The 27,096-nt window shown below is 38.4% G+C and overlaps 1 protein-coding gene across 3 annotated transcripts in view; it reads left to right on the forward strand.

The window, feature by feature from the left end:
• The window catches only part of TRAPPC12 (trafficking protein particle complex subunit 12), a 48,776-nt gene extending 25,273 nt beyond the window's left edge, over positions 1-23,503 (forward strand). For 2 of the 3 annotated variants that reach the window (XM_082300164.1, XM_082300165.1), the window contains exons 7-12: positions 3,479-3,551; positions 7,214-7,287; positions 15,503-15,601; positions 20,799-20,899; positions 21,683-21,770; positions 23,163-23,503. In XM_082300164.1, the coding sequence (XP_082156290.1) occupies positions 3,479-3,551; positions 7,214-7,287; positions 15,503-15,601; positions 20,799-20,899; positions 21,683-21,770; positions 23,163-23,405 (678 nt within the window). In that variant the 3' untranslated portion in view covers positions 23,406-23,503. Of the gene's footprint in view, positions 1-3,478; positions 3,552-7,213; positions 7,288-15,502; positions 15,602-20,798; positions 20,900-21,682; positions 21,771-23,162 lie in introns of those variants that run through there. The other variant, XR_014227205.1, reaches the window with a different exon arrangement.
• The last annotated feature ends 3,593 nt before the right edge of the window (positions 23,504-27,096 follow it).

Raw genomic sequence — 27,096 nt, forward strand, 5'->3', positions numbered from 1 at the left:
CTGGAGCAGGATGGGAGGTTGGGTGCAAAAATGTTATATTCATTTTTCCTGTATATATTTTTCCATATATATTTTTTCCTGCAGTAATGTTTTTCCCTTTTCCAGTATTCCTGCAAGTGTCTAATCAAGATCTGGTTAGATATTTTGCATCTATTTCTATATGTACAACATTGGGAAAGTAATTATCTATAGTCCCAAAAGGGTGTTTATAGCCTGGGAGAGGAATCCAGTGGAATTGTTACTGTCTCTGTGTTATTGCTGGTCTTCCCAACATGAACTGCCTCAATGAGTTGTTGTACCTCTAAGTCTGCCTTGAAATTAATGAAATGGTCTCTGAACAACCAGGCAATAAGAGTAACAATAGTAACTTAAATCACAAGTGTTTGTTCTTTTCACGTGTTTATTTAAAAGCATAAGCATGATCACTTTAGTGCTAATAATGCTGAGGACATGCTATAAAATGCTTAACTGGAGACCAAAATCTTAAAAGATCAACTTCCAGGCTAAATCTAAACTCCTCTCTTTTTTGTACCTATGCTTCTCTAGATGTTTGAGGGAGAGCTCCTGGAAATTTACACATTTCATAGTATATTTCACTTTCAAGCCCCAGTTCGTCAACTGCCCGAGCTGTACTGGGCTCTTCTACCTGGTGGGTGGAGCAGGGGCAAGTGGGTTAACTGTCTTGCTTCCTGAAAAGGCCTCTGCAAGTGTTACCTCTGCAAAACTTGTCAAAAATACTTTTGGGCCATTTGCACATCAGCCACAACTTCTGTAGTTCCACCACTCTCCTTCATGAGTAGTTATGTTCCTCCTGGTCCTTTCATACACACTCTTCCATATCTCCTGGTCTTCTGTTTTACTTCCAAATTGGTGAACTTCCCAGTCTCTTTGAAATTCCAGTCTCTTAGGTCTGATTATTATAAGCTTCTGGTTGGTAAGGTGATATAAGTTTTCTGGTTTTCGTATGTTACTTCAGTCTGGGAGGTATTTGTCTTGACAACTTGTTTGTTAAGTTCATAGAAACTATGATGGCGCTGTACCAGTCTGAGTTCCCAAAAAGCCACAGTTCCAGAAGCACCAGAAAAGGCTAAATTGTGGTATGCATATAGTAGTAATTCCAGCATTCAGGCAGTAGATAGGGAATGAAACAGAAGACTCAGTGAAGTAATACTAGCCAGTGAAACTAATTCACTAACTCAGTGAAAGTGTGCATTTATAAGTGTTCAAAACAAGAAAAAGCATAGGTCATATGTAAAACTGATGAATTAAATGGTAGAAGTGTTCAATCATATTTTCCTTCATATTAGGAACATGGATGGTTAGAGCTATGTCATATGATATTGCTAGAATAAACAGTTTACCGGCTAAATATTTCATACCGACTGAACCCTATAACTTATACCGAGGAACTGTCAGAATCATTGATGTTACTATTAAACAATTCTTGGAAAATGGGGAAATGCCCAAATACTGGAAACCTGCAGGTGGTGTTTTTGTACTTAAGAAGGGCAAAAGAGAGATAAACCTAGGGAATAAAACAATTAGCTTCAAATCATCACCAAGCTCTGTTTTAATTACGTTGAGTTTGAGGTGATGGCTAGATATCCCCAAGTAATGCCACAGAATGGTTAATGTAATACTCTAATTGTATGCCAATATCTAGTTCTTCCTTTTTCGATTATGCTAGTGAGTATGTTTTCAGAGAAATACAATGTCTTTTTAAAGAAGACAGCATGTTGCCTTGATGAAGGCCCCTTGTTGTGTTCATACCATTTCAAGAGTAGGAACTTTGGGCCTTACTGAATTTGAGAAGAAATCACTAGATATTTTGTAGCGGAAGAGAAAGATCAGGGTTTTTAGACCAGAGAAAGTAGATTATAAAGTGGTTTGGATTTGTGAAAGAGAAGAATGTGGGGTTTTTTTCTGTCCTATTACACACCAGGCATTTAACACTGAAAGGTGGCACTTTGGTTTCTAAGTGATTTCTAGGTGGCTGCGCTGGTTTTGAAAGTGGGACTGAGAGTCAGTCTTGCAGGCGTGCCACTGCCAGCTCATAAATTGCCGCCTGTCAGCGAAGCTGCAGTATCTACTGGCGTATGCTCATAGCCTCTCAAAATCTGAGGTACGGCAGCTCAGTGTAGCCCTCTGGGACCGAAGTTTACAGTAAGCCATATTACCTTGTATTTATCATGGCCTAACAGTTCTTACCAGGAAAATTAGCCTGGCTCACCTGGCAGGTGGTAAATGTTCTACATTCATTGTATGTCTCTCCTTGCTCTAAAGTTCTTGGTAGCTGAATTTATGAACTTAACTTCAAAACTTCACTCTAGTGCATGAAAAGGGCTTGGTTTCTCACAGGGCAGTTTCTTCCAGTTTAACATGTCTAAAATTGGTGGCATGAGATGACTTTCTGGAGGTACAGACTACCTTCACTGGCTCTAGAAAACACCAATACACTTTGCAAGGCCGGATTAATTCTATCTGTCTTCTTTTTCAAGGATTTCCTGTGTTGATTTGAAGTGTTCCTTTATGAAACACTGAGCACAATTGGAATACTTTGTTAGTTTAGGAAAAGACAATTACTTCTAATACTGTCAGAAACTGAAAGCTCTTCATTTGGAAGTGCAATCAGTCCCTAGAAGAGGCAATGCCTCGTATTTCCTTCATTGGGTAACCACAGTGGCTGATTAGAACAGCAAGTGGCCCTAATAGTTTTTTGAAGGAAATCTCAGGCATCATTCTACAACCAAAGTTATACATCTGTAACAGGAAACATGGAGTCATCTGTGGGAATCAGGAAATGAACTTGGAGAAACTGTAATGGAATTAGGAAAAGGAAAGTTGTCGTGTATTTCAAATAGAGCCTTGCATGCATATTTTAAAAGTGCTTGAGACGCAAGCTTCATTCAGTATACATTTCCATTCTTCCAACAAAACAACAAATGTTTCATTCACTCAACAATTTACATGATTTAATACTATGATAAATAAAAAGAAGCAATAAACCCCAAAGTTTGAGAAGGAAATTGCAGTAAGAACTAAGATGAATACCTCATTAAAGACAAAAACATGAAACTAAAGAAACTAAAGCCCATACTTAGGGTGAGGAAGTCAGGAGGCCGTGGCCTTCTCTGAAAAATATCAGTTTGACTTTTCACTGTGGTCATTAATGTTCATTCTTTGGTGAAGCATATTTCCTGTTTTACTTAGCAAAATGTGTATGACCCCTAGAGTGTGCTGACATTTAATGTTCTGTAAGTATCATAAACCGAACTCTAACGTCCTTCTACAATACAATGGCTCTCTTACTTTATGCAATTGATTTAGCTATGGTAATAACCAGTAATTTTGAACTCTACCTAGGTGAAGCATTCCTGCATGAATTGGTTTACATAGAAACTGTCAATTGTAGATAATTTGCATTAACTATATAGTGCTGTTTAAACTCATGTTGGTTACTTTAAAAAAATTACTACAGATACTAGAAAATTTGGAACAAGGCTTGGCTGAAGATGGAAGTATGACTAACATTACACAGGAAAACAGACAAGGTAGGTATTCTTTAAACATTTTTTTCACAGATGGTGTGTTTTTATTGCTAGCCTAAGTATTCCAGGAGTTTTCACAAGAGTGCCCCAGACTGGCTGAAACAGTAGTTTTGTAGTCTGGTAGCCTACTCAGCCCCTGAAATGATACACCTTGTGCTGCTTTTTGCTGGAATTAATTTCACAGTTTTGCTCTTGATCAAACTCATGCAATAAATAAATTCTTTTTCCTACTTAGGAGAAACAATGTGGCTGTTATCTTTTTGTGATGAATATATAAGTGTATTGGTATTGTAGGTAGATGGATGTTTCATCTTAAGCCTTGGCTGACTGACTCCTCTCAAACCTCATGTCTGACATCACTCAGTTTTTTCAGATTGAACTACCACCGTACAATGGCTACTCTGGCTTAGGGTGCTGCTGCACAGGTGGCTGAGTTTCACTGTAGCTGCATGGTACTTAGACTCCTGAAATATCTAAGTCACTCGTTAGAACAATATTTAGATTATATTGAGCTGCATCATCATTTTCATGATTTTATGTCCAATTATGTTTTATCCTGTCCCTTCTATCTTAGTTATGTTGCTTCAATAGTACAGGGCAATTTACTGCACAATAAAGGGTGATCAGGACAAGCTTTTTTTTTTTTAACAGAATTTATACTAATGAGGTCATTTGAGTGTACTTGAAAATTGAACAAGATGTGACTTTTTAGACATTGCTATGAATTGTGTGGACCCCTCATGATGCCTAGCAAGGAATCACACATCAGGAAAACAAAAAACTTTCAGCTTTAGCTACCAGTCTAAGGAGTGTTACCAAGTTCTTTGTAGGAGACCATTCACATGGAGACTGTGGAAAAAAAAGTCTGGCTCTGAGATAGGAAGAGGCTGGGTAGAGTTAGTAGCAGAAAAAAATTATAAATAATTCCTTAAAACTGTGTCTATATGGAAGGGTGCAGACCCATCTGAACTGTTCTTCTACCTGGTCTTCAATTTGACTGGATGTAAAAGTTGCTTTAGTGTGTCAGTGTACCTGACTTGATACACCATCTAAATATGTCCTAAAAATGTGAACACATGGGAGCAGCATATATCAGAAAGGTATTTGCACATTTAGTCAAATGAATACATTAACTACTCTTCGCAAAAGATTTAGGAAAAAGGGAAATAATTTTACATTGAAGATTTAGACACAGCACTTCATGAGTTTATGTTCTTTTCTCTTGTATCTGATATACTTTTTGCCTCTGTTCTCCTACTTGCTTTTCCCTGTTAGCACTTTCTGCCAGAATTTTCATCCTTATCTCCACATCTTTTCTTTTTTGCAACTTTAAAACCAAAGTGTTGATCCCCCTTTAAGGTACAAGGACTTCTTCCTAGCTGTATCATAATCCTGCGTCCTGCAGTCTGCCTCACTCAAGAGTTACTGGCTCCTTGCTTTTCCTCTGTGCTTCCGCTTCAGAGCTCACATGGGCTCAGGAGAAGGCATAGTTAGAAAAGCAGCAGCTAGTAGTTACCAAGGGACATGGCTGCAGAAAATTTGGAGAGATCTCTACATGTCTACTCTGCAGCTACCTCTAGGTTTAAGACTGCCAAAAAGCCCACGGGACCTTTGTAGAGGCTGTTGACTGCTGTTGTCTGTGGAGGTCAGCCAGGTCTGCTCCCTCTCTGCTTCTTCTTTGCATTTGGAGCTCCAGGAAGCTGATAATGGGTTTGCTTTTTTTCATCTGAGACTTGCTGAAGCAAACCTTATTAACTTTATGTGATGGCAGCCCTAATTCATTATGGGGATTATGCTTAGCATGTAATTTCCATGCTGCTGATGTAAGAAGGTGCAACACCAATCAACTTAGCATGTACATCTCCTCTAGCCTGGAACAGAGCACCTCATTTGCCAGTTTTTCAGCAGGCAGTGAGATTTAGCATTGCACCACTTGCCTGGTAACACGTTCTATAAGATGCCAATTTTGTAACTTCACAATGCCTGTTGAAATGAATAGCAGTGTGGAGTACAGAGCCCTTGATGAAAACAAGATAAAGCAAATGCTTAGAGTGGAAGCATGGCTGCATGGACCTGCAGAGAGCGTTTCAGGCATCTCAGTAAAACACAGTGATCTGCTGTTGTGTTTTTGGTTTTGTTTACTGCTTTGCAGGTTTTCTTTAGCCCATTTCTGCCAGTGTTAAGAAGCCTCATCCCACAGAGCTACAGAATTTCCTGACCAGGTTCCTGTTCAGTTTATAGCACAGGCTGAAGATATCTGGTCTGCCTGCCTTGCAGTCCTTTTTTGAGAGCTGTAGCTGGTGCTGATTGTTAACATGAAACCTGGATGTCTCTGGTGTAGGAATCAACATCTAATTTGTTGTCACCTAAGTCCTAAAAAACTGAATGTGATGACCAGACTATGAGGACGGGCAAAAAAGGAGATATTTACTTAAGTGAAATAATGGAGGGGAGTTATTTAATTATGTTCAGATTTTACTGGAAAGAAAAAAAGGAAATGTGTCATGAAGTACTTGTTCATGGTTTACAGAATCGCCTCCATTGGTAGCACTAGGGATGTGTGGTCAAGGGGGAATTTCTAAAACAAAAGCTAGGAGTAATGAATGATTGTAAGGTACAGTAGATGAAATACTGGGTTCAGTCTTGGACCCTACATTATAACCCTCTTTTGACAAAGGTAATTTGAGAATATTCATGGGTTGGGGTTTTCCTCTTTAGGAAAAGCAGTAGACATTTCACCAAGCTCTTCTTACTTGCAATGACTGTGTGCTGAAAGAATTATCTGTGTAATCTGCTGTGCTTCCATCAGCGACTACATTAATGATACAAATGAGTGTTCTCAGTTATCACAATTTTATTGAAATAGCCTCTTCCCCCTTCCCCCCACTCTCTTTCAAATCATTACAGTGACCTTGACAGCTGATTGACTGAGATACATGTATTTTTCAAATGTACTAGAATAGTCCTAATGTTTATTTTTGAGGATTAGAGGAATATTTCTAGCATTGATCTATGGTACTCTAACACGAGAGAAAATAAGGGTCTGTATGAACTGTTCTCTTACAACATCAGGAGTCTGTCTGCAAAGCAAGAAGGAGAAATCTGCTGCAGCTTTTAATGCTTGCAAGCTCCGGGAGCATAGGGAAAGCAGACAAGCTTGGCAGATTTTTTTCAGCATATCTCTCAGCCAGAGGCAAGCACAAACAGTCCCAGACTCAGACATTTCTCACTCTGCATGTTTGGCTCTGAAATGACATCTATGTTTGATTTTTTAATTTATCACATTTAATGCTGTAGATTATGTGTTTTTAAACTGATGCTCATTATCACTCGAATCCTTTTATGCACCTTTTGTTCTGATGTTGGAAAACGTGTTGCTTATTTCGGTGTTTAATATTTGGCCTGAGCCGAGAGCTGAGCGACTGTCTATTGCTCTGGGTTGTTGCCTTGTGTATGGGACTCAGAGCTGCTTGAGCAATTCCCTTGGAGAGATGCAGAATTGTCTGATGCTGCAGCAAGGCTGAGGATTAAAAATTCTAGGCTAAAACCCAGTGGTGTTAACAAGGGAGACCTTTCAAAATCGTAATTCATAGGACCAATAATTGATGGCAAGAAAGAACCTCTAATTTATTTTTGCAAATTCACAAGCTGCTCTTACTTTGCAGCCTCTGTTCAGCTGTGGAGGTCACGTCTGGGCCGGGTGATGTACTCCATGGCAAACTGTCTGCTAATGATGAAGGTACGTGGGTGGCAGAACTGCAGAGGTACCGTATATTCCAGAATAGAATGTCAGAGAAAATACAAGTGAATTACTGGTGCAGAGATAAGGGAAGACTACCTGACAGTACATGAAGGTTTTGCTTAGTGAAGAATTAATTAGGCTTAATAATGTCTTATTTAATAGATAGCTATTTGCACTAATGTTCTTTGAGAATATATCTGTACTTATTTCTCCCCAAATTATCCTAAAGAACATCCAATAACAATACAGAATTTGCATTTTTAAATTGAATTTTTCAAACCCTTAACTAAATGCTCTAATTGAAAGTAATTATGTGCTCTGCCTTTTACAAACTGTGCACTAGGAATGTTGCTCTGTTTGTGAGGATTAATAACACTGTAGCTTTTGTATCTGATGGAGATCCAGAACATCTAAATACATCCTCCCTTGTCAACCGATCTCAGTTGTAATATGTCTTCTTTCAAGTTTAAATCCTCACTAGTAGGTAGGGATGGAAGAGAAAGGAATAAAAGCAGATGTGACTAGCTTTCACTACTGAGGTTTTTTTTCCCTTGATTCCTCCTTACATTTTTTAACCAATTGTACTCCATTTGGTGCAACACTCTTAGTTTCTCCTTGTATTCGGGAAGTAGAAATAAAACAACTTCTGCCGATTATGTTTTGGTTAGGGAAACGGGTGTTGCCACTCTTGCAGCAAACTGCTGTTATCCTGAGCTTAGCTGTGCTTTACAAATCAATTAGCAGCAACAGCCTCGGAGCAGGGCTGTCAGCAGTAGAATCTTCACAGGCCAGGATTTGCACTCCTGGCTCCCTGCACTTCGATTGCCCAAGGTCATGCCAGACCTGATCCTCTGATGTTTACTGAGCTACTTCCCAAACAAGGTTCCATTCTTAATATTACAATACCTCAAAAAAGTATGATTTCTTCTTTTTTTTTTTTTTTTTTAATACAAAAGCCAGCTATACAGCTTTACACAAAATGGAATATTCTTGTTATGAGAATTAGGGGAAATACCCATTTGTTTTCATGATTTTATTGCAATAAGAACATTCCTGTCTTGAATAGAAATAATTGTTCATTAAAACATGGGGTATTTTTAAGAGTTAGTAAGCATCTGTCTTTTGAAGTAGGTACATGATACAGGTTAATTTTTTAAATAATTTTCAGTAAACAAGTGAAGAAAAGAATGAGTTGCCATTCCAAACAAAGTAGAATATATAAATAAGAAAATGCTGGTATATTTTCAAGAAATTTACTTTACTTTTTGCTGTGAATTCTTTTTAACTCATGTAGTATTGTTTTTCATGTGTACACACAAATCTACATGCATGCATAGTTCTTACCTTCCTCTGGTTTGGTCTTGTTAGTGCTATTTTCTTTGAGTAATAGAAATATATTTGTGAATACCAATTACCATGTTTTTGGAAATGGTATTTCAGAAATTCTGCAGCTCAGATACTTCTTAAGACCAGTTGTATTTAGGACCTATCTCCCAGCTGTTAATTTATAAATTTATGGTTCACAATAGCTTCCAGGTTACCCACAATTGCATGTTAATGCGTAATTACTTCCATCTGAAATTTGCATTTCAGTGCACTGGCTATAGGTTAGTTGTGGGTCTTTCAGTTTTCAGGAATCCCCAGACCATTCGAACATGCAGCAGTACTGTAGTCATCTTCTCTACCTTCCAGAGTATTCATTATGAATCTATTCAAATAAGTTTTAAACACACTTTTGTAAGTTCTTCCATGAACAATTATATTAATTTAATATGGTTCCACCTTTTTTGGCTGCTGTATCATCTACTTTAAAAACTGCATTTGTTTTTATTCTAGTGTTTCACGTGTGTGTAATTTAAGAAAGAACTATTTCATTCTCCAAGTCAGAGCCATCTATTGCCATCTAGTGACCATTTACAGTATTGTAACATTATGCTTGATCTGATACTGTTACGTGATGGAATACCTTGTGCAAGTAGTTGATGATGAAGATAATAATAATAATAATAATTTATTAAAGTAAAACAATGTGACTTTGGTATGAATAAAAACCCCAAACTTATTATCTCACTTTTACCCACCGCTTTGTTTGGCCAAAAAAACTACAGTAGTATCTAACAGGGAACAATCTTGTCAGGATTGACAGTTGAAAATTTAAAAAACCCACTTTGATTATATATTGGCCCTATAACTATTTAAAGCTACTTTAGTAATCCTCAACTCTTGGTTAGGTTTATTTCACGTCGTATCTCTTCAGCATTACTTACCTGAATCAAAGGATTCTGTTTATGTAGTACAAAGATTTTTGCCTTTTTAAATATGCCTCATTGGTTTCATAGTTAAACATCTCCTTAAATTATTGAGACAGGGGGGATATATTAATTTGGAGATAGCGAGTGAAGGCAAAGTGATTCACCCAGACACAGGAAATCAGTCATGTTTCCTACACCCTGGGACTATCTTTCCTAGGTGCTGAATTCTGCCTGCTGTGTCCCTTTATCTGTGTGACCAGTGACAATTTGGTAGCAGTTTAAGGCAGTCTTAATATACCTTTCTTTCCTGTTCATCTCCCTTAATTTATATAACCTTTCTTAAATGGATTCTACCTTCCTTCTGTGCACCACTGTTGGACTTAACCAAATGACAAAGAAATGGTAGATCTCAGTCATATTAACTGATATCAAACAGCTTTCCCATTTCCTGTGAACAAGGGGCAACTTAAGGAAAGATGTGGAAACACAGCAGGAGGGGAAGGGGAGAGGGAGACCATGTAACCTCTCACTGTAGACTTCCATTTACAAGAACTGTGGGCTTAAGTCACTATGAAAGCATATCCTGAATATAGCTGCATGAGGGGAATATTAATTTAACATGCAAATGATGATGTGCATTGCTTCATTTCAAAAGTCTTATCTGCAAAATGCCTATCACTTTACTAAATCGCCATGGAAGTGTCTTAAGAACTTTTTAAGTTCTTTTCATCTGAGCTAAAATCGCTTTTGACATTATCTTACCAGACTTTCATCTCTCTAAGGAATAAACACTTAAGTATTTTCCATATATATTATAAATGCCCTCTAATTAAAGGCGCATTTTGTGCTTTTTAGTTTTCTTAAGTGTTGTGTTAGCTTTTGTAGAACTTGCCCTTTGTAACACAAAAGCATTAGAATTGATTTTAATCTGGGTTGTCACAGTTTGAGACAAATTAAAGGAGATGCTCTGGGAGGAATGTCCCCTCCAAAGAAAGCAGGTTTCAGCTGCCTCTCCCCCACCACGTTTGGAAAGAAAATTCCTCAGAGGAAAGTGAAAAAGGACAAAAAGTTATTTTTTTAACAAACACAATGCACGCCGGCATGGGAAAAGAATAATACTAAATAATAAAACCTCTCACTGTGGAGAGAACCTGGGTAGATGTCAGAGTCCTTTGTGGGTGTGGCTTTCTCCTCCGGAGCTGGGGTTCGGTGTGGGCCCCTGGGGGCCAAGGTCTACACCTTGCCTCCTGGTATGTTCTGGTGTTGCTGAACAGTCCAGAAGAGAAGAAGAAGAAGCCAAAGTCCCAGGGCTCTGTACTTGAGCTAATGAACAGGAAACTAGCTGAAAAGCAAAAGCAATGTAACTTTCTTTTCTGCTAGAGAAGCGGAGCAGCCAGGCAGAAGAAGCCAGCAAGCTTATCTCTGGTTTTGAACACAGTGCTGAAGGAATTCCACCGGCTTCCCCCCCATCTTAAAAGTCTGCCTTAAAGCTAGGGAAAAGGGACAGGATTCATGTCTAGGCATAGGGCAGCGGTATGGGATACACATCATAAAGTCACCCCGAGACATTCCACCCCTTATCCAATATCATTGGCTCAATGTCCGAACTAACATATTCTAACTGTACACACACACATTAATACATACATATAATACAACTAAAACTGTACCAAAAAGGAGGTAACAGCTTGTGCTAGTGACACAAAAGACTGATGCTTGAGGACTTTGGTTCCTCTATGATTTAAAGGAGAAAAACTGCATGAATCATCATGTCCTGAGCCTGAGTACTGCAGTACAGCTCTCAAGATTCATAGCACTGTGAATCTCTGCTTTCATAACCTTTCCACAACTGCACTAGATAGAGAGGAAGGATAACTTATCCCTGTCCTTTCTCCCCAAAATAAAGTATTTATGAACTATCCACTTCTATAACTAAGATTTTTAGTCATAAGGTTTCTTGAACTTATTCTCAGCATTCTACACATCACGGTCAGTTATGCTTATTTCTAATTAAGTACTTAAGGTGGTGATGAGGGAAACATGAAAATGTGTAATGCAGTGACCATGAAGGGAAGTACAGTTACAGTGTGGTGCATTAAAGGAAAAATATACTCCAGCGAGTAGGTCCAGTGGCTTACTAGAACTGTTCTGGATTAGTATATTGTAATGTTAACTCCAAATTTTCATAATAAAAGAGGTATTGAGTTATAAAACAATAGGCCAATTCTCATTCATATCCTGAATAGTGTAACTTAAGTCCTCCTTCTGGGATTTTTTTACAAAGGTGTGGAAAACTGGAAGGCTCTTAATCTTTTGAAATTAAAGACCATGACGATATGTCAGCCCCATCTCTAAGTCTTAAGATCACAGGCTGTAGTCATTGGGGTTTTTACTGGCGGTATTTAATATGTTTTACTCCTCACAACCACGCCTTGTATCAGTCAAGACTTCACTCCTCAGAGGTGGTGTGTATTTATTATTCCATCAGACAATCTTTGTTGTATTATGTTACATTAGCAAAACTGTGAATGAAACAGTCTTTAGTAAGTGAGACCAAATATCATCTACTATATGCTCCATCAGAAGGAACTGTCCGATAAGATGCCTCTATAACTCACCACTGAATAGTATTGTTCTGTATCACATGTAGGGTATTCAAGAAATCTCCTAATGCTTTCATGATAGAGTGGGGAGAAGAATAAATGCATATTAAACTCACTGTGGGATCCACAGGTGACTACAGAATGAGGTTGTATTTAGAAGTGAGCCTAGATATGATGATGTTTCACAGTTTCATCCTGGGGCCATCCTTGCTTTTGCCTTTGGACATAAATAATTTAGTCTCTTTCCATCTCCTGGAAGAAGTGGGTCCCATTTCTGTGACACATACTGCAAGGCATGGGGTGGGTAAGCACAGATGCAATGTGCTATCCTGTTGTATGGAAAGAGGGTGCAGTGTCCACCAACACAGTGCATAGACTCTTAATGTTCACCTCTACTCTCACATTTTAGGAGCTGTCAGTGTTTATGTACTCGTAGTTGTAATGCATATGGTGTTGGAGATAACATTAAGGAATGCAGAAAAGGAGGGGGGTTTCTTTGCCTGACTAGGCCAAATCCATTGAGCCCCTGCAGCTTGGGCCTCTAAGACATGGCTGCTTATTCCTACCAAGGCTGGCTGCTATGTACACGAGAGAGCCTGTGCTGCTGTGATTGTGCAAACACTGCCCACTCATGCAGCTTCTTGTGGCTGAGGCTCTTCTGCTGTCAGTTCATGCTAACCTGTAAACTAAGCTGGCAGAAGCACTTTCCTGTCAACTTGCTGCATGGTCTCCTGGGAATTGTTTCTGCATCAGTTTGGGGATGTGACTGCAGAGCCCCAATCCCTCGTGGTTGTGCTGTGCATCTTTGTTGTGTAGCCAGAGCCTTAGAGTGTGCACTAGAGTGAGCACTGGGTAAGGGGCAGCTTTAGACCACAGAATTTGATACAAGAAAATTATTTCTCTAGTGACCACATTTGATGCTTGAAGGGATTGAAATCACAGTCACAGACAATCCTTCAGATTTAGTGGATTATACTCTTGGAAGAATTAATAGGTGCTACAAGCATGGCTGGGGTTCCTCTAAAGAGCTAGATCAAAGGGTCCCTATTCCAAGTTTTTTATGCCTGCCTGCCTGACAGTCATACTCCATGATCAATTAAGTCTTTTACTGAGAGCTGTTACAATGAAAATTGAGTTTTTCCTAAATCATAAATTCATGAAAAATTGTGGTTGTTTTAACTTCATCACATTTAAGTCATGAATTATAAATACACCAGAATTTAAATAAATATGCTTGTGTATATGGCATATTGGTTTTCCTTAAAGTCTTTTTATTACCAATAATAAGTGTGAACTTGTCATGGCATGTTAGAATTGGAATAACCTCTAAATGTTAATAATTAATTGTTCAGAATTAATCATTATACCCACAGTATACAAGTTGTTTGCAGAAGAAGGGTCCTGCAGAGGGCTTTCCTGGGCTGTTTAACTCACCTCCTACAATTACAGGACATGTAATTTCTCTCATATACAGATCAGACTCCAAAGATACGTCTTGACTTTTTGTTTGTATGAAACAATTAATACATTTCAAATAGAATGGTTTGGGTCAGAACAGACATTTAAAGGTCATGTAGTCCAACCTACCCCTGCCATGCACTGGGACATCTTGAACTGGATTGCGTTGCTGAGAGCACCAACCAGTCTGACCTGGAATGTTTCCAGGGATGGAGCATCCACCATAGCTCTGGGCAACTTGTTCCAGTGTTTCATTGCTCTCAGTGTAAACAGTTTATTCCTTGTATCTAGTCTAAGTCAACCCTGTTTTAGTTTAAAACCATTATGCCTTGTCCTATCACAATAGGCCCTGATATATAAGCCCATTTCAGATACTGAAAGGCTGCAGTGAGGTTTCTCCAGGCTGAACAACCCCAACTCTCTCAGCCTTCCTTCTTGAGAGGTGTTCCAGCCCTCACCATTTTTGTTGCCCTCGTCTGGACCTGCTCCAACACATTCATGTGTTTCCTGTGCTGAGGACTTCAGAGCTGGGTGCAGGGTTTACATCCTTTTAAATGCATCCTCAGGAAAAGGAATTCATTACACCTGGGGAACATTGCTTCCTCAAACTAAGCAGGAGATGAAGAAAAACAATCTTTACTAGTAGCTGTGATCACATTAGGAACAAGTTAACTGAGTACTATAATTTGACCAAGAAAAATGGAAGGGCAGAGAGTATCCCAAGATGTCTGTGTAGTTCTGAACAATTATTCTCTGTTGTCCTTTGCTTTCTAAAGCCCACCACAATTCTTGTATTAAGTTGAAGGGCAGGACTGTTGGGAAGCACCAAAGTGTTACAGCACTCAGCCTTTGTTTGGCCTGCCCCTTGTAAGCAAAGGCAGGTGCTGTCTGCCTCTGCTCACGTTTCTCCAAGCTGCAGCAACTGAGGCTGGCACAGTCCTGGGCCAGTGGATGTTCCTACAGCTACAGCCTGTCTCAGTCAGCACAGAGCACAGGCAGTGCCTCTTACCTCTGCCTGCCAAACCATGTGGCCAGGCTCTGAAAGTCATGTCCTGCCCAGGTCACTGAATTACTGCAGTTCAACCATGAAACAGCTGAACTGCAGGAACCAGTCACATGGGCATTTCTTTCCAGTGGGAAATGGGACCATGGTTTTGTTTAATCTTCTGTCACTGGTCCTTAGCTGGAGGGTATACTGGCACTCCATCTTGAACAGGCAGATCTCAGAGTGGCCTCCTGCCAGCACGGCCTTTGTGCAGATGTATCACTTGCAAAGCTTTCTGGAGATCAGAACTAGCCCTCCCCTCACTTAGTTTTAGCCCAAATCCATTTTCTATTTAGATTACCTGCTTTTACGCACTAAAAAGCCCAACAGTTTGGGTGGAGGAAGAGAAAATGTCTTGTTTCCTTTGGTAGTAGTGCTAGTTTGTCATCTGAAGATGTGCAAGAATTGCAGTTTCTGTCACATGATGCTTTTCACAAGAGCATGTGCACAGGCACTTCACAAAGCTTTTGGAATATAGTTTGTTAAACCATGTAAATTACATACATATTTGAAACATGAGACATTTCTCAAGTATGTATACTCCCAGTCACACAGAAGGTGCTTGACTTCCATCCTAAATCATAATCTAAGATGAGGCGTAAATGTTCAGAGTTTTAGTTTGTGGCATGATCCAGTTAAAAAAAAAAAAAAATCCCCTGTGTATGCAGTTCCAGTATAACTGAGAAAAGACCAATGTAAGTCAGCTACTAGTGCCTGCAGTGATTGATAGAAATTCTGTCCCACTGACAAGTTGCAAATGCTTTAATTCTATTGGAATACGTCTTTACAAAGAAGCTGACAAAGGCTGAAGTATTCCGAGCTGAAATACCTGATTGTATGCTTTTCACCCTTAGGACTATGTGCTGGCTGTAGATGCTTACCACACCGTCATCAAATATTACCCACAGCAAGAACCTCAGTTGCTGAGTGGAATTGGAAGGATTTTCCTTCAGGTACGCATTTTGTTCTGAATTTGCTAGGTAATACTGCTGTTGATAGCTACATAGAGAATAATTGTTGCATTTAAAACTGTAGCTGTTTTTGTAGGGCACATGTCAAATTGCAGAGGCAGTGCTCAAAACAAAAACCCTTCTACCATGTCATATTAGATAAAATTAGGAAATACGAAGCACCTATAGTATTAAAAGTACATTAGCAAATAAAGAATATGCTGTAGAAAGTTACGCTAGTACTTTGGTTAAAATGTGACATTCTGCTTTCCCTAAAACTAATGGTAAAGCTCCCATTGACAGCAGTGAGCCAGAATTGCACTAAAAATTTCATGTCTCACTGCCTCAGACTGCATGCAACTCTCAGTCACACCATATAACTGCAATCTTCATCTAGAAAAAAAATCAAGAGTGTCCTTCTGTTGTCCAGATGATATCCCTGAGAAGACAGGGAATGGCACCTTAAAAAAATAAGTAAGACAGTACAAGTATAATAAATGTCCATGGAACTGTATTTAATAAGTAGAAATAGATGTCTTTTTGTTTTTCATAAAAAGATGCATCTACATAGCTATCTGATTTTTTTAATTTTTAGTATCTCACAAGTTCTTTGCAGTTTCATATTTCTGATACTGATATTTCAAACTTTTCCTCTTTTATCTCCTTACTTTTATTATTAATGATAAATCTAATTTTGGATTGTCAAGTATCTATAAATTATCTTATTTGTGAATTCCTGTAATAAAATTATATTGAAATCGAGTAATTTACTCTTAATAGAGAATTATTAACATTGTTTGCTTCAAATCATAGGATGTCATTCAAATTCAATTATGGGTTTTCAGTTCTCAGCAGGAGCATGGTTTCACAGTGTGGTAGACATGTCTGTCTTTGAAAGTCTAGTGTAAAGGGGATCGCCATCACTTTGGAGCAATTTTATGATATTGGCTGCATGCATTAATTATTACCTAAACAGGGAACATAGTAATTATGCATGTTAAAGAATGGTACTGTGAATATGCAAAATACTAAAGGAAATACAAGTTATTAATAGTTCTGGTCTTACTGGGAAAATGACTGGGTACGTTACTGGCACTGCCTTGCTGACAAGAGTGTCTGCCCTGATGTCACACCCAAAGTCTGTTTGTCACTCCTTTGCTATGGAGACATTTTCACTCCCATGAGGAAAGCATCTCCTAACTTACAGAATCATTTGAAATCACTGCCCTCCACAATGTGACAACAGGCCTTCAGTTCTTAGGGGTCTTATTGTCAGATCTGGACATAGCAAAAGGGGGTGTGAGGAATCCTTGATATTAGAAGATATCTAGAAGATAGACGTTAAAAGGAATAATTTCTAAATGCAAATGCTTTCCTTTCTTCTAGCACCTTAAGGAGATAAGGTTTTATTGCTTGGCTTGTTGTCTTTTTCTGTGACAAAATCTTCAGCTCTGTCTGGGGGGCACTGGTGCAACAGATGCAAGATTTTGATATATTAAGAGAAATAGGCAGTGTGCAGGTAATCCAAACCAAGACGTTCAAATTAAAGAAAGATAAATGTGTTGCAATCCTGGGCATCATCATTTTGGTAAGATAACTCTGTGGTATGTGTGCACTGTTGACAAGGCACTCCCTGGAAAAAAAAATAAAATATCTTGCAGGTAAAATTGGAAAGCAGTTTTCTCATATTCAAATGTCACAACTTCTCAAAAACAAGTAGTAATTCCCAAATAATCTCAGACTATGCCGCTAACTTTGAACATTTACCAAGAGAGGCTTTAAGGCAGCCAGATTCCAGTTGCTTATCAGTCAGAGACACTGTTTGACAATAGACATCATACATATGAAACAAAGCCATAATGTAGAATAAAGTGTAATTCAGGAGTTTAATAGAAAAAAATCGCAACCTTTTTCAACTTGCAAAACTTTGCTTTATTGGTGATTTTTTTTTTTTCTTAATTAAATTGAGCTAACTGGTCTAAAGCGTCTTTATCCTCACATGTAAATGGAGCATGAGGAGGTCTAGATGTGATGTAAGGCCTTTGGCTGTTGCCTTAAAAAGTGGGAAATGAGAATGAGAGAAGTGCAGAATGGAGGAAAAGACAGAGGCTATCACAAAGAAATTTTCATAAGGACTGTAATTCCTTCAGCAGTCACCTGACGTGTAAAACAGAAATTCACATGAAATGGAGAAACAGTGAATACATTTTAGTCTCTAGGATTATATTGTGTAGTGCTCACTGGCCGACCTATCCAAAATTGCCATTTGAATAAGTACACTAAGAAAGAATTTTAAAAGCTGCCTGACCTTACCCTCTGCAATAGATTGCTGCAAAACTGAGTCAAAAAGCAATAAAAAATTTCTAGGAGTACTTAAGAAAAATAATCTTGGTTTCTAGACAAACAACAAAGTTAAGCACGTAGTATATTGGAGGGTCCTTGTTAGAGGATAGGATTATTTAAGGTTAACAGTAGAATCTTCATTTATGTTTGATGTGCTAATTATTATTAGATACTGAAGTCATACTTTCTGAACTAGATTAAATAAAATTAAGTTATAAAGACCACTTAAATTGGTTAAATTACTTTAATGACTAATTAAAACTAATTATTTCTTTTAAATTGTATTCTCCACGAAAAAATTTTAAAAAGTAAACCGTTTCCCCTCTGTGGCAAAAATGAGATTTAAGAGTTTGGCATGTTTGCTGAGAAGGTACAAGATGCTGCTAAGAAATCAGAACTATTCATGATCACAAATAATGTCTGATTATTACCAAAGCATATTAGATTTGGATGCATCAAGCTCCCAGGAGAGCAAACTGGTAGTTTGCTTTAGAAATTGATTGTTCTCATGGTTAAGGGATTCCTTCTAATTTCCAGGCTAAAAATACTCAAGGACAGATTCATTTACACTTTGCCAGCATTATCCTCTAGTTAAATGCCATTATTTTCATGGTGATTTACATCTTTAGTGGTATTTATAGAGAGAAATTGTATCCTTTGTCTTTATAACTGAATATATGGTATTTTAGAATGAGTAATATTCAGGTTTTTTGAGTCCAGTTACATAACATCTAGGAGAAATGCATCTGTTTCGTTAGAAAAAACTATTATTGGGTATTCCAGAAATGCTTGGTAGATAGACAGTTGCATCTTTGACTGCAGTGTTCAATTGGATCATCTCCTAAATGTAAAGAAGAATAATTTCTTTATATTGATATTGCCAAGGGCTAAGTCTTGTGGTTAGAGGGGAAGCAGTATCTGTTATATTAGTGGTGTGAGTAGGGCTTTGGGTACTGCCACTGTGATACTCCCATAAGCAAATTGGGAAGAAATCTAAATGAAGCCTTCAGATGGATGTTTGCTGTCTCTGAAAAGTGCAATTGGCAAGTCATTTGCTGGTGACTAGAAGGACTTGCTAGATGATCTTGTCCACAAGGATCTCTTTAGGGTTTGTAGTGTTTGTATTTTTTGGTTAGGTAGTAGTTGTATGATGAAATATGAAGAATGCTTGTAAAATGTGCAGATGATGCCAAGCTGGGAATGGTACAGACACTATGAAGAGCAGGATCAGAATGCAAAATAATCTTGACAAGTTAAGAAACTGAAATGTTAAATTGGCTGTGATTCAAACAGCAAAGGCAAAATGCTACCAAAGACTGGGAGTAATATACAAATACAAAATGGGAAGAAACAACAAGCCTATTCCCTGTAGAAAGGAAATAGGCTGAGGGTAAGAAAACTACACTGGAGTAAACAAATTGGACTTCCAGATATTTGCTGTAAAAGCAAAATTCGTATTCACGTGTGAAATATAAAGTGATTCCTTCTTCTCACTGCTGGTGAGAGATCAGTTGGATTGTTGAGACCTCTTACGTGGGCACTCAGGGAGGATGTGAAGTAACGGGAGAGTTCAGAGAATCCAGAAAGCATTTACTTATGAGAAAGGGGTAAACACTGATTTGCCTGCAAATTGATTCTCATCGTAGAAGGGGAAGAAAAAATTTTCAAGTGTGCAAAAGACAGTAAAAAAAGAGGAGTTGCACATTCTCCCCTACCACTATGGACAGGACAAAAAACTGAGGTAAAAAGTGCAGTAAGATGGAATGTATTTTCTAATACTAGGGCAATTTAAGAATTCTGGATTAAGTTTCCTAGTAAGACTCAGATGTGTAATATCCACCATCTGAGAGCTTTAAGGAGACTTCAACACATTTGTGACAAACATTTTTCATAATTTTGTCCTGTTCTTAAACAAACAGGTGGTCTCTTGAGGGCCCCTTGAATCTCCCCACCTGAGGACTGCCTGGTTTCCATGGCTTTATGTTTCTGAACTGGTTTCATTTTATTCCTTTTGATAGATTCTGATTCTGATTGATTTATTTTACCAAGTAGTAAGTTTTCATCTTCTTCCATCTCTCCAGCCTGAAAAATACACTGCTAACTTATTTTCAAAATAAGTGGCGTTCTTCAAGTATTTTTTTTTTCATCTCAAAGAGCAATGTATGTAACATTCCTTTAGGTGAACCCTTCCTTTTTAGAAATCCCCTTTGCCATTCCATCTCCATCAAATCTGTACTTCTTTTTGCCAATTTTAAAATCTCTCATTCCTTCATCCTGCTCGAGCCACTCATTGGTGTTTTTTTAATCTGCAAATGGACCATCTTCCCAATATCCTCAGTGGCCCATTGCAGTGTAGTTGTTTTCTGACATGTGGTGTGATGCACTGAAGTCATCCTGTGGCCCCTGACTATGACCCAGAGGCTGTGGGTTAACCTGCTGTGGGTCCTGTGCTACCTACAAGGCCACTGGTGTCCGTCTTCCCTTCCTGTGGAGTAACACCCCATCCCTTTGGAAGTAACTCTGACCTTCTCTCATTTTCAGCTACCTTTTTGAACTGTGCAGTTAGTTACAACAAAAGAGCCAAATGAGGATATGGGGCCTCCCTGCCCTACAGTCTGTGAGTGCTCTTGAGCCCCCAGCTGAGAAGCTGCCTTAGGCAAACTGCACATGCTTCTGTGGTGCTTTTCATGACCTTAACGTGGCTCTTCAAATACATTGTTTTGCAACAGGTGTTACCCATTCACCTTTGTGTAAAAAGATTGCTAATGGATATGTTATATATGATTTTGTGTCATTACAAGATAAAATCAGGATGTATCTCTTCTTATTGTCGTAACTTACTTATTTTTCTGTCTAGATTGGAGACATAAAAACTGCAGAAAAATATTTTCAAGATGTTGAGAAAGTGACTCACAAATTGGATGGACTACAGAGCCAAATTATGGTTTTAATGAACAGGTAGATCATTTAATAGCTAAAGAAAACTTTTTAAAATGTAGCTTTACAAAGTATGCAATGTGATCCTTAAACTACCCTTGAGACAATCCTGTTCTCTTTCTCTCTTTTATTTGACTTCATCTGTCATAAGTGAGACTGAATGGCATACAGACTCAGGAGATCTCTGTAACTTGGTAGAGTCATATTATTCTGCATTGAAACTGCAATCCTTCCGTTGATTTTACAAAGCTTTTTCTCATTCTTTCAGGCACTGCATATTTTCACTGCTTTTTTTCAATACACGTTTACATAAATAACTCTTAGGAGAGGAGAAGTTATTTTGGGCAGTCATCCTATAATCAGATCTGCCAGGAAAGTACCACCCAGTACCTTCAAAGGATGCTTGAATACACTGTAGTAAATGGAACTGTGTGATGGGGGACTCACTTTGCAATGGTTAGCACATTGGCTTAATATATTTAGAAGATACTATTCAAAAGTGCTCTGAAAATTATATGGCTAATTTTATGAAGAGAAATAATTCTGGGAAGAGAGTATTTGCATTTAAATTAATAAAAACACAATGAAGACTGTTGCTTTCATAGGCAGAAAATGTAATAGCTGAGTGATCCAAATTGTCATTCCATTTGTCTGTAAATCAGCGTCTCCTTCACACTGTGAAGAACAAATGTCAGAAACTCTTACATCTGTAACAGGAAAAATAAAAAATGGTGTCCATTCATTTTTAAATGTATTACCTTGGGTTTTTGAGGAGAACTCATTTGTATGTCACTTACTTTCTAGAGCATTTCTCCACCTTGGTCAGAATAATTTTGCAGAAGCTCATCGATTTTTCACAGAAATTTTAAGGATCGACTCATCAAATGCTGTGGTAAATCTTCAAATTGCTACATATATAATGAACACCTAAATTATTCTTGTAATATGTCATGCATGGATTTAATTAGTACCCAGAGTATGCTCAGAGCTTTACAGAAAAATGGGATGTGGCATGTGTGCCAAAAGGTTTTCAGTATACATAAGGATAAGATGGAAAATGGGATGGGAAATAAAGAACCAGTCTGTATGAAGGGCATGAATACTTACGCATGCATGTAGAAATTCTGAGACACTCTTCTTTTACAGGATCTTTGCAAAAGCACTTTTTTTTGCACTCACTGTTTTTAGCATAGACTTGCATGTCAGAAAAAGAAACGGCAGCTGCCAACATGTATAAAATTAACTTGATTTCACACAACACTGAAGGGATATTGTAATTTTAAACGTGACATTTTTAACACATTGCGTATCAGAGCCTTGGGTTCCTGTCACAAACTGAGATCAAAGAGTTGTTTATTTACCTTTGGGTTTTCTAGACCTGGTTTTCAGTGCATGGTCATGTAAGAGTGGTCCCGAGAAGTCAGACAGCTTACCCCTAGTAATCTGATCCAAGGCCATTTACAGACTGAAGGCACTGAGTTTAAGGAACACATGAATGGCATCATTTTGCAGGCTGTAAAATAGTGTGTTTTATAATCACATGAGATCAGTCAGGTTTCCTGAATGGACAGAAAAATGTTTTTTTTTTAAGGCCATGTTCTTCCTTGATCTGCAACTTTCAGAGTATATGAAAGTTTCTGCTGCTAAACATGTTATATCACTTTGTACTGTTGGAATCTTGAAGTAACTCATAAAACCTGATTTGTGTGGTAAGGAAAATGGAACCTGACTTGATAATTTATGATGTATTTAGACTGCCCGATGTGCTGGATTTACGTAAAGTCATTTGTAAATGCTTTTGGAATAAGAAGATATTGTCCTGTTGCTTATGTGGACATGTAAGCCAGAGAGAGAGAAAAACACTTCTGAAAACATAGTGAAGTAATGAAAAAAAAAAATCTATGAAAATGATTGCATGTAGAGACGCATGTCGTTTCTGAAATTTGTTTCACTTGGCTTTCATAATTGACTAATGTCCTATACTATTTATATTTCATTTTAGACTCTGTCTTTTAGCGTTTCAGCTCTTAGAAGTCAGCAGATCTTAATGGCAGAGGGTAAATCTTGAGAATTTTAAGAAGAAAAGGATAGCACTGTATAATTGATAATGTATTTTAGTTTTGCACACACATGCAGAATAGTAATTCTTAGCATACAGTAAATATGTTGTAATTGCAGATGATAGACTTCTTTTCCTTCTCTCTCATCACTTGTAAATACATACATATATATATATATATGTATTTATAAGCACACTGTTTATTTACAATATGTTTTTCACTAGGCTAACAACAATGCTGCTGTTTGTCTTCTTTACCTGGGAAAACTGAAGGATTCCCTCCGGCAGTTGGAAGGAATGGTTCAGCAGGACCCTAAACACTACCTACACGAGAGTGTCCTCTTCAACCTGACTACTATGTATGAACTGGAGTCATCTCGCAGTATGCAGAAGAAGCAGGCACTTCTAGAGGCTGTAGCTATCAAAGAGGGTGATAGCTTTAATACTCAGTGTCTCAAGTTAGGATAGATGATTTCCAACTAATTTTTCCCAGCAAGGCTGATTTTTTAAATTGTATATACTCTTGCTAATGTGTAAATGGGAAATAAAATTTATTCAATTATGAATATTCAGTGGTATTATTACAGAACCTGTCACCTCTAACAGGCCTGTCATTGCAAAGACTTTGTGCTGACCTAGAGCCAGCTTCATCCCTACAGGTCTGTTACTGTCCAGTTACTCTTCATTACAGTGCACTATGTTATATATATATATGTATATATATATATATATAATCAACTACTCAGATTCTTTTATGAGAAAAACTGAATTTAACCTTATATTGTCTTGGTAATTTTTCAGTAGCTATTAGCAAGCCACATGAGCTTATTTCATCAGCTAAGAGTTATTGACAGAGTATCAGTATGTGTATTATGGAGAGGAAGTTCTGAATGCACCTCTCTTCATTTGCTTCTACTATGTGTGTCTCATTTTGTCCCTGTCAGACTCCTGAGAATTACACCTTTGTGTGTCCATGGCTGTCAGAGGAGGCTGCTTGCTAAACCACCATTCAGAATCACAGCATGGCTGTTCCTCCAAGATTGGGAGGAACTGCTGGAGGCCATCTGGTCCAAGTCCCAGTAGCACAGGGACATGTCCAAGAGCATGTGAGGGAGTCATACAGTCCTGCACAGTATCAGTTTCCCACAGTATGAGGGACTATACTAAATGGTCTCCCTGTACTTCCTTAGTTTTGTGTTACTGTTAAATCTTTCAGATTAAAAGCTGCTGCACTCTGGCATTCTGCTGGGTAGAGAAAGGAGCAGTGGGAGTTGGAGTGGAAGCACAAGGGATTTCTGCTCAGTTCCTCTCCTTTCCCATTATCAAATGAAAACACTGTGCACGAAGTATTTCCCAAGGAAAATGGTATCTAAGGGTTAGGCCACATGAAGTGGAACCAAATGGGGTTCAGAACACAAGGCAGTTATCAGTGATGCAGCAGTATCAGCATACACTGATTTTCGCATCCCTCAGAACACAGATTTTTGGAATCACAGTACCACTGTGATATCAGTGTATTTCACATCTCTGCCCACATTTTTCCCTTCATCTGTATTGTAAAGATTCAATGCAGATACTCCCACTCGTATAGGAACATAATACATACATCTGTTCATAGGGCAGTTTTACTGGTTTGAGATTTAATGTTTAGCAATTGTTTCTTGTCATAAATCACTGCCATGGGACAATTTTGTGTGTTACATTTTTTTAATACCATATCCATCAATTAATTCTCACTCCCTTTAAATAGCCCCACCTGTATTTTTAGGTAACCAGTAACTCATTTTTATGCTTGTCCATCTGGAGATACTGTACAGGGGCCAAACAGCTGTCCTCAAAAATCAGGTTGTTTCAAAACTTCTGCAGTCTAGACATGAAAAGAGGTAAGGATGCTTCAAAGTTGCTAGTCACCTGAAAAGGCATAAGCCTACAGAAACAGAATTTGCTCCATTTTTACAGTATATTTCTGTTTGACAGGCCATACTTGTACACGGAAACAACAGTTAGTTATGTACCAATCAACTGAAAAAATATTAAAGCAGTTGGTATTTCTGTTTCTGACATGGCCTGTAGGTTGCACAGCTGGATCTGAATTAAACTGGTGCAGCACCTGAGTAGACTTGTCCTAAGGTACCACTACTAAACTCAAAAATTAAATACTCCATACCACCTGCTTCAGCTGGGCTTAAACACCATTTACATAACTTTAGTGAGTATTAAAATAGTAAATTAAAAGTAGTTACATTAGCATTATTCTTTATGAGGTTGTACATTTGTTTTAAATGCTGCTAGGATTTTAGACGAGGTTTAATGTTGGAACCCCTGGCTTTAGAGAATTTCAGTCTTTCAATGCTGACAGGTAATGATCTTCAAAAGCACACTGCATTTGACCTGAGGCCTTGGGAAAGGCTTCCCAAATTATGGGGTAACACTGAGATTGTTGCTGTGTAATTAAAGTTATGTCACTGGGTGGAATATGTAGAGATGTAGAAAATTCAGGTTTATGGGATATAGTGATACATATATGTGTGTAACAAGATGGAGGATTTGGGGTGTGGGTTTGTTCTTCTTTTCCCCTTCTTTTTCACGAATCTGTGTGGTTTACTTTTGGGTCAAAAAACGCGCAGTGCAGATCATAAATGAATAGTTACTGGGTTATAAGTAAAAATAAATTGATTGGCATTCCCTAATTGGATAGATTGGACTTTAAATGGCCTTGGAAGGTAGAACTCAGGGCCATTTTCCACCTTGTTAACTAAGAAGCACATTCCATGCAGCTGTACCATAGATAAGAAAATAATAAACATCGATTAGAAGAAAAGCCTGGCGCCTCCTGTGTTTGAATGCAAACTCCGAGTAAAAGAACTCACGAATCAGAGGCAAAAGAAACGAGAATTAACAGTTTAACAGTAATTGGACAGATTCTCAGTTTACACTGATAGCTGAAGTTACTGTAGTTTTCAGTTTGTTACACCTGTTAATCTGATCAGGTATGTTACTCCCTGTACTCATTTTGATACTCTAGTAGTATATTTTCTCCAGTATAGGTCCCTTTTCTTAGCCATGGGGTTTCTTTGGAGATGAAAAGAACTCTGGTATGTGATGACCATTGTTCTCAAAGACATTGAAAGCACTGATCAACTTACCAGGACATGTAGTGATAGGACAAGGGGAAACAGTTTTAAATTAAAAGCAAATAGGTTTTGATTGGACATAAGGAAAATATACTACTTCTTGGTGCAGCGCTGGAATACTTCACCCAGAGAGACTCCCCATCCTTGGATGTGTTCAAGACAAAGGCTGGATGGGTTTTGAGCAACCTGTTCTAGTGGGAGGTGTCCCTGCCCTTGGGAGGGGATTGGACTAGATGATCTTCAAAGGTCCTTTCCAACCTAAGTTATCTGTAATTCCCATTAAAATTTTTTACAGTAATATGTAAAATAATACAAGAGAGATTCACACACATTTAGCTGAAGTGTCAGGAAGCTTCATTTGTCTGTTCCAATGCTAAGTGAAAGTAGCATGATCCATCATCATCCAACATGCTGAAGCCACTTGCCTCTTTACAACTGGAGTTAACTTCCTTTTTGATTCAGTAGTGCCTGATACTGCTCATGTCAGTGACAGTCTGTATTCTGACTGGCAGAGAATAAAAATTTATTATCCTAGTCAGAGTCAAATAACCATTAAAAAAGAAACACTCTGAAAACATAATCTGTGGATACTCACAGCTTTTACCGGCTAGGCTCGTAGTTCAATGCCTTAGAAAGCCTTGGGCAGCCTAGAGAGATAGCACGGGCAATCCAGCATTTCAGTGGCTCTAAAAGCAGCAAAATGGTAGCTTCAAATCTAATACCACCAGTAGAAGCAAAGAGGGAGAAATATAGCTTTTGGTTGCCAATTCCTACAATTAGAAGCTTTCAAATAGAGAGAGAGACAAGATATTCGCAGAAAGGGTGCAAGCCAAAGAGGGCGGGCCCCCTCGCGGGCCCTTTCTTTTATTCTGAGAAGGGGAAAGGGGAGGACTGGGGGCGGACCCGGGGTGAGCGGCCAATCAGACACTGCTAAAGAGTTTGAGTTACATTTGGTTTTGTCCGTGCTTGGAACAAAGGGGTTCAGAGGACATGGCAGAGGCAAGTGTCTTGGGGAGGGGGAAGGG

The sequence above is a fragment of the Coloeus monedula genome (genome assembly GCF_965178545.1).
Source record: "Coloeus monedula genome assembly, chromosome: 2".
Classification (NCBI taxonomy): Eukaryota; Metazoa; Chordata; class Aves; order Passeriformes; family Corvidae; genus Coloeus; species Coloeus monedula.